The 8,445-nt window shown below is 38.9% G+C and overlaps 1 protein-coding gene across 1 annotated transcript; it reads right to left on the bottom strand.

The window, feature by feature from the left end:
• Positions 1 to 649: 649 nt before the first annotated feature.
• On the bottom strand, positions 650 to 6,215 carry LOC113726876 (nitrate regulatory gene2 protein). Its single transcript, XM_027250787.2, has 4 exons — positions 4,508 to 6,215; positions 4,050 to 4,234; positions 2,811 to 3,034; positions 650 to 1,757 (listed from the first exon to the last, which is right to left on the bottom strand). Exons 1-4 carry the CDS (start codon positions 5,967 to 5,969, stop codon positions 971 to 973), a joined length of 2,658 nt encoding a protein of 885 aa, XP_027106588.2. The 5' UTR covers positions 5,970 to 6,215; the 3' UTR covers positions 650 to 970.
• Positions 6,216 to 8,445: the final 2,230 nt, after the last annotated feature.

The following is an 8,445-nucleotide window of genomic DNA, read 5'->3' as shown; positions in this document are numbered from 1 at the left end:
CAACTTGAAATCTGACACAGCCACTGATGATGATAGACGAGGATCTGGCTGGCATGTATATATATATTTATACATATCCAAGTTCGAAAACAGGAACATATAATTGAATAATGCAAGTAGTAACAGCTTGGCCAGGAGTTGCTGCATGCAGAAACTAACCAAATGCTCACAGTTCTCTCTTTTTTCTCATCTTTTCCTGGAGAAGATGACGATCTTATCATCTGGGCTGTTCGTGTTTTTTCTGTTCCGACCGCTTTTGTTGCTGAAATTTTCATGATGACAGATATGTCTTGTTTTCCCGTTAAACTTTTTCTTGTTGGTCGAAGCTCACAAATTGGAAATTTATCTTCACACATTGGAAGTGTACTCGTAGCGCCAGCAATTTGTCAATGATGCAAAAATAGAAAAATGGCCTTGCATTACGCTCCTCTAATATATATATATATATATATATATATATTTTAGGGACACCATGTCTCCTTTTAAAGTTTCAATTTGGTTGGTTAATATCTAGGCATTCAGATTGGAAATGCGGAGTTTGTATTAGAACTTGATAGAAATGATGAAAGTTTTGTAGAAGAATTTCTTCCCCTTGTGGATCTGCAACAACGAAGGACTTGTGCATGAGAAACACAAGTTAGACTAAGAATGGCAGTTGCAAATTGCAATAAATAGATTTATTCATCTGCTATTAACGTTTTACCTCTGATACAAATAGTTCGAGCACCTTCCTGTACAACTGTATTCGTTCCCCTCCCACGAACAAAACGGTGACAAAATTGCAAAATTCAAAATATCTACATGTTTACGACACAAAACGCAAAGCACCACGAGACAAAAAGGCCAAAAAATTGCAAAAGAAGAAAAGAGCCTGCCGTGGAAAAATGCAAGCCTTTTCTAGTTCCTACAAGACCTGAACCAGGGAATAAAGGAATATATAGTATAGTAGCGCTTTTCAATGGAATCTTATCTATCTTATAGCATAGGAATGCGTGCAAACTGCTTCAAGTGCCCCAGCGATCATGGCAGAAAAACTGGTCATGGCTTGGAAAACACCGGGCAACCCTGTCTGGATGTTGTTCAAAGTGTGCGACCGAGTCACCTCAACTGCCTTGGAGTGCTTCAGCATCTCATCTGCAACTCGCCTCTGGCAAGCTGCAAGCTCAAGCTTTTTCTCAGCTAGAGGGTCACGTGCATCCAAAGCATGCCCATTATCAGGGCCAGTATCAGGAAGGCCAATGCCAACCATGGAGTACGAGTTGTAATATTTCTTTTCTATGTTCCTGAGGGACGATGCCTTTTTCTCGAGCTCTCTAGATACAGATTCAGCTCGCCCCTTGATTTTGAGCTCCTCTCTTTGTTTCAAAGATATTGAATTGACAACGTTTATGAAACTTTTGACAGCTTCAGATGCAACCGTGTCAGGTATACGGTCAAGGGCGAGCTTCCACTCATCACAGAAGGCAAAAACTTCAGAATGTTCCCTGTTGCCGTTAGTTTGTTCACTGCTGACAGGGAGAAAAGTGAGCTTGAACCATTCATGGAGGGAGCGGATGAATTCCCTTTGGAATTTCATCAAGCGGCAGAAACTAGAGTGCCACGCAGACACCGCAGACTCGAGATCCCGTGTTGCTTGTTTATGCAGGTCAGAGGTTGATTCACCTTGGGTTGTTCGGTTGACAAGGCCCTGGACTTGCTGTACAATATCATACTGAACCTCATGATATTGGTTCATTGATTTCCACATGTACATGAACCTGTTTCATTGTAATATCAGCAACTGGTAAAATTATAAAATAAACATTGCTAAAGTAGTATGAATGTTGCTCCACATCAATGATAAAAGAGTGTTGAATCAATCAACGAAGGAAACCATTTCTCTGTAGCACAAGATTGTAAAACCTAATTTTCTCACGTATCACATGCAAGAGATAAATAACCTTAGTATTCAGATGAAAATTAAGCTTGCTTGCCAGGACTTTTAGTTCTTACAATCTGGCACACAGTTGCCACCACATTTTACACTTGTTTGGTCATTAATTTAACATAACAAAATCACAATCTTCTTAGTGAAATTGATTTTGTCCTTCAACATGGTCAATCTAATCTACAAGAGGCATGTTGATGTTGAGGCCACAATGGTGGGCCACTCTACTATTGAACAAGCTAGTAAATTCAAGTCATCAAGTTCTCAATGTATTAGCCCCAAGGATGGCTGCACTGGCTCAGAGGGATGAGATTGGGTTCATGCACATGCAAAACCAGAGCTTCATTATATTTTCACCTACCACTCCAACAAGCCAGCGGTGTACGATGTATAGCATGTTTTACATGAGCAAGAGGAAAAGTTTGAAAGAGATAAAACAACCCCCCATACAAAGAGTCCATTAATTTTTTCCATGTGGTCACCTTTGTATGGTTTTAACTGCAAGTAAACAAAAATTTACAAAGGACAGACTAGTTGAACTTTAGCATCTTAAATACAAGACGTTGAAAGAGAACCTACATCAATTTCAGCTCAAAATCTAGAAAACGTAGCGTCATCCTGAGGGCTTTTAGAAACATCTTTCCAATATTTCTACAATAAATTTTAATATGGCCGTCTTAAGCAGCCAGTTGTAACCCCAAAAGACATTCTTCAAAAAGATATATTTGAAGTTTGTTAGAAAAGATTGAATTTGCAGAGGCTCAGCTAAACAACTGAACCCTCGCTGTCAGCCAATAAGCTCTGACATTCTAGTGAAAAACAGCCAACAATTTTATACACTTTATCGCTAACCAAGATTTAAACAGAACAAGAAAATACTAACCCATGGCAGAGTCCAACGAGCTGGGGAACAAGTTCAGAGTCCCTAAGACCAAGAATGGCTGTGGAGGTAGTAGACACAGCCTGAGATGTGACCAGAATTAGAGATTGCAGTCTTTTGATAGCGGCCTTGGTCTTGTCCAACTTGGCTTCCTCATCCCCTCTGTACTCTTGACTTTGGAGCGCTGATAACTTCTTTTCATGTTCAATCTTCACACCTTCTCTAGCCTAAGGGCAATATCGATGACTTACCAAGTCAACATTAATACATGTCTTCAAAATGCTGAAAATAAGTCTGAATGCAGTAATGAGAAAAAAAAAAACTCAAGAAACATATTTTCATGTTCACCAAATCAGCATTTGCAAGTGCTTGTTTTAGCAAACATGAACATAGGAAAATTTTTTTTAAAAAAAAAATTCAAGCTACAATAATTAATTAAAGATGGTTTTTAAGTTTACTTATCCCGTGAAAGAAGGAAAAAGGCCCCCCCCCCCCCCCCAACAAAAAAAAATCCTCCAAGGCTAAAAGAAACAACCACCAATAAGAAAAACGGAAAAGGGCCTAGAATCTACTTCTTTCTTTTGAAAAAGACAGAATCTTCAAAAGTTAATACCCATAAACAATACCGTGTTGTGTCATATGTACACGTTAGCTCACGTTTTGTCCTTTACATATCGATAATGATCAAAATTAAAGGAAATCGACTGATTGTTTAAAATTAATTAATTAATTAATTAAAATAAGCTACATGAGTTTCTATCCCCTTCATAAAGTTAAGTTAGTTAGGCAGGCAGACCCACCCACCAGCATGGTCCAAATTTTACATCCTAAGTGCATTGTAGTTTGTAGGCTGTATTTGACTCCTTGCACGCCAAACAGTAAATGAAATTTGTCATTTTACTGACAATTGTATCCAAACAATTTAGTAATTACACAAGAAAGATATTTCTCACAAGCACTAATGGATAGACATAAACCACAAAGTTCAACAGTACCACTCAAGCAAAGCATAATGCAAACCCAACAGAGGATTCTCAACTTTCTTGGTACACTTTCGTCATTTGAAAATACAACCAGAAAAAGGGTTACTTTACGCCATTGTCAACTGTTGCGTCCAGCCTAAGCCACCGCCTACTTTCTTTTAAATGGATCAAGAAAAAGTTTAATGCAGACTGAAGTAAATACTACTTAAAATACCAGTCAGTTCTCAAACTTAACAAAGATAATTGAAAGGATCAGCACCTTCACTTCCTGGTAAAGTTTCTTTTCCCAGGCCAAGAGTCTTTCTAAAGTGGAACAAATGCTATTCGAACCTCCTGATTCCTCGAGGGAGCCTGGTTCAAATTTGTACTTAACAGCTATAGGTGGCTTTGAAGTCCAGCTGGAGCTTAAGTTACTGAAAACTCCACTTGAATGATAAACCGTCTCTGCAAGGCCCAATAAAATCAATTGCAAAATGGTTCCATTTCTCAGGCAAGAAGATAAGAAGGTCTAATTATCCAAATGGCAAATCCCACATTTGCCAAGGACACAAGTAATACGTTAAAAGAAGACCCATATTGGAGGAACGGAAGATGATGAAGTCAAAGCAAAACAAAAGTTCAATTCCAATAAAGCTGAAGCAAATGGTAAATTTGACTCAAAGTAATCTACAAATCGGAAAAAAGAAAAACCGTAATTGCAACAGAGAAAGAACTCACTTTTAAGCTTGGTGAAGCTCCGATCAAGCTGAGCTCTTTCGGTTTCCAGCATCGCAGAAACCTGCCCACCAGCAGCTGCAGCTTGATCGAAATACATCTTGATTGCAGCCCCAATCTCAGCCAAATCCTTGTGCCTCACTGCAATTCTCCTATCAGAGACAATCTCTCTATCCCCTTTCCCATTATCCCCCCAGCTAGCAGTCGAAAACTTCTCGGCTTTACCCTGAAACACAGCATGACCCAACTCCGCACCCGAATCAAATGCCATTTTACCACCAGAATTAACATTAGCATCAGCAGCAACACCATTTCCAGCTCCATTTTTCGACCCCATATTCGACCTGGTCCCTATCCCTATCCCAGATCTAGACTCCTCATGATCAGATGATGATGAAGTTGTTGTGCTATAATGATCGTGGTCCCCCCACTCACTACACTGAACTTCCTCCCTCTCTGTCTCTCTCTCAGTCTCCCTATCTTCCTCCTCCTCCTCCTCCTCCTCCTCACTATCCCATCTATTGAGATGACTCGGAGAATTACCACTAACAACTTTTCTACCGAGTTTACCTGGCTTCCCAAAATCATTCTTCTCATTTCGCGAGTAACTCGAGTAAGAAGAGTAACTAGAGGCCTTATCATCGTCAAAAAAGTCGAATTGCTTATTGTTGTTAATACCCTGCTGCTGATTATGGGATTGATGGTTCGAATAATTCGAATGAGACGTACTATATCTTGAACCCTTCTCATCTTCATCATCATGTACCTCATCCATGTCACTCCCATTGTCCCTGTGGGCAGCAGGACGGTTGGACCTTTTATTGTTCAATTGCTCAAAGTATTCGGAGTCAGGAGGAGATGGCGGGTAGAAATTCTCCCAGTTCCAAACGGACGACGTCTGGGAAGGAGTGTTCGTGTAGCTGGAATTCGCTTTTGCATTGTAGGTAAAGAATGGATTGCCGTCAAAATCGTGAGGGGCTTTCGGGGTGGGCGAAGAAGTGAAACTGGAATCGGAGAGAATGTGGGGGAGCTTGATGGGTTTTTTCCGACGTTGTTGATGGGAGGAGGAGGAGAGGATGTGGGGGAGTTTTGAGGAGGAAATGGAGGGGGAGTACTCGGGCTGGGGTGGGGGTTGAGGGTGGTGGCGTAGGGAGGCGGATGGGGATGGAGAAGGGATGTGGCGTTGCGGAGGCGGGGGACGAGGGGGTTTTATGGTAGCTGTGGTGGTGGAGGAGGAGGAGGGACTGCGAAGGAATACCGGAGCGGTGCGGTCGGAGACTGCGAGTGGTTCTCCAGCTGCAAAAGTGGAGAGGGCCGAGCCGGTTCGGATGAGGGAGCGGCAGTAGTCGGAGTGAGCAGCTGCCAAGTGATGGCGGGCGTAGACGGCAGCTTTCATGTGGTGGCGCCGGTCCTTGCACCGGCGGACCGTGTCCTCGTTGTCCAGCTTGGATGCAGTGCACCCCATGCTTTTTGTTTCCTCTAGTTTTCAGTACACTATTTAAAAAAAAAAAAATAAACGGAAAGAAAAAAGGATATGGAATTAAGCACCGCCGTGGACGGTGGTAGTGAAGGGCTGATGCGCAGAGCAAGTGGAAGTAGACAGGAGTAGTCGTAGAAGTGAGAGTGAGGCTTTTATGGAAGAATTATAAGGAGGGATGGAGTTGGTGGTGGTGGTGGTGGGGAAGTGGCTATACCCCCCAATAGAGGACCCCTGTCCCTGTGGAGGATGATGTCCCATCTACTTAAAACACACCAATCCTTTCTTTCTCTTCTACAGTTATTGTTAATGACAGGACAGGGGTAGTCATTAGTCAGCTTGATACACCACTAGCATTAGCATGTTCTTAGTTCTTAATTAATAAAAACACATCTTAAGAGCATCTTGCTAAATACTACTAACTATTCCTTAAGATACATATTAGTTCAGACGTTGATATTTGAATCTTATTCGTCTGCTGTTAGTAGTTCGGACTTTAATATTTTGAAAGTTCAATGAACATGTTAGTACACTCGATTCACACCAAACTTAGTAGTAATACTCCTTACTAGAAAACTACTAATTAATATATGATCAGACTCATCATTATTAGCCAAACACTTGTTTAAATCAGCAATTCTGATGCGTGACTTTGAATAACAGATTGATAGTGATATGAGTGATTTGAATTTCGATCTACTTTCACTCTTTAATACACTACTATTAGTTTATCCATCCGGCTACTCCTGCACGATCCTATATGCACTGTTTCAAATAATACGATCCTATATGCACTGTTTCAAATAATAATTTTCATTCAGTGTGTTTGGATCCTCAAATTATTCTAAATAATATTTCGCTTATATGCACTGTTTCAAATAATAATTTTCATTCAGTGTGTTTGGATCCTCAAATTATTCTAAATAATATTTCGCTTGCATCGTAAACATGTTTTCCAATGAACCTTTTTTATATTTCTAACTATTTTTTATCTCACATACATCACATCATAAAAAAAAGTGCATGCTACAATAATTATTTCAAATAACACCACTTTAGCAAAAAATAGAGAGTATTGAAAATAGAAGCTTTTTGGGCTAACACACTAGAGAGTATTAAAATTCAATTTTTTTGGGCTGGTGTTAACTTAGATCCTAACCATTAATGGATTCTATAATTAATTCTTACAAAGAATTTCGAACCTGTTCAATACATGAAAGGCGAGGGGAGGAGCTGTCAAAGAGGATAAAACACGAAAGGACTTTGGGTGGACCTTGTAGTATGATGTGAGCTGTTTTTCTTTTGTTTTCCATCTCACTATTCTCCTATTGACTACTTATAATAACTGATGAAATCTGATCAGATGCTGGAGCGGACAATTGTGAATATATCTTCCAGGATTGGGTTTTCATTTTCTTAGCGTTTTTATAGTTTAGTTTTTGTCTTAATCCATATGTTGGTCGCTTATTTATTGTAGAAAATCTCTATGCATTTCTTCAAAGCTTTGAGTGAGTTATTGTAGAACTCTCTCAACAGCCTTAGAAGCGACCACTCAACAACACATTTAATGCAGAAGGGAAGTTCTGACAATACAGTAGATATATAATAGTCATCATGTTTTTATCACTACCTTTTATTGTCAGATTAGAGGTTCTCTAAAGCCAAGAATGAAGTAAAATTTTACGATTTTGAATTGTGAATTCTATATATAATGTCAGATTAGAGGCATTGTGCTGCATGCTCATTGCTCGATAAGGGTTTAAGGCAAAAGAGCAACCTGAGGTGGTCATTTTAGGGGGCCGATAAAGGTGAAAACTTTCGGTGGTTTTACTTTTATATTTCAAAGGCATCTTTTTCTAGGACAAGGTTGAGTTTGATGATAAATTGTAAGGTATTTATTGTAAGGAGAAGATCTCCCACCTGAAAAAAAGAAATTTAAAGGCAACTTTTACTTTTTATATTTTAGGTGGCGAACAAATTTATTTAACTAAATTTATCCATGCCCGTTCATGAATAAATGAAAGCGGATATCTTAAATTTTTTTATATGGGTATAAATGAGTTACCCAATAATACCTTTTTAATAAATAAGTATTTATTGAGTAACCCATCAAATCCAATTAACCCATTTAGAATTGTCTTCCCCCAAGCATCCTCTCTTCCCTACTCATTTTTTTTCATATTCTTCATTTTGTCATAATATTAACTATTTTTTCATTATTATTATTATTTATTGGTTTTATCTTATTATTTTATTTCGTAGTTTGTTAACTTGCTCATTTTTCAGTATTATCAATTTATGACAAGTTTGAACCTCTTTTCCTACCTTTTCAGAATGAAATTTTAAATTTACACACGAAAAAATACTAGGGGTTCAAAGTTTTTGAATTAAGTTTTTATGTTAACGTTCAGAGTACTAAGTTCAAAATTTTATAGTCTTATTGTTTAATTATTAAATAGTATGT

This window comes from Coffea arabica, chromosome 2c (assembly GCF_036785885.1).
Source record: "Coffea arabica cultivar ET-39 chromosome 2c, Coffea Arabica ET-39 HiFi, whole genome shotgun sequence".
NCBI classification, from domain to species: Eukaryota; Viridiplantae; Streptophyta; class Magnoliopsida; order Gentianales; family Rubiaceae; genus Coffea; species Coffea arabica.
Note: the sequence above shows the minus strand (reverse complement) of the source record. Positions and strands in the feature narration are given on the sequence as shown.

Excerpts from the sequence above, each read along its gene's own strand:
- LOC113726876 (XM_027250787.2), bottom strand. The coding sequence starts at position 5,969 with ATGGGGTGCACTGCATCCAAGCTGGACAACGAGGACACGGTCCGCCGG. Across the intron at positions 3,035-4,049 it reads AACTTTACCAGGAAGTGAAG|GCTAGAGAAGGTGTGAAGAT; the intron begins GTGCTGATCCTT and ends TATTGCCCTTAG. Across the intron at positions 1,758-2,810 it reads CTCGTTGGACTCTGCCATGG|GTTCATGTACATGTGGAAAT; the intron begins GTTAGTATTTTC and ends ACAATGAAACAG.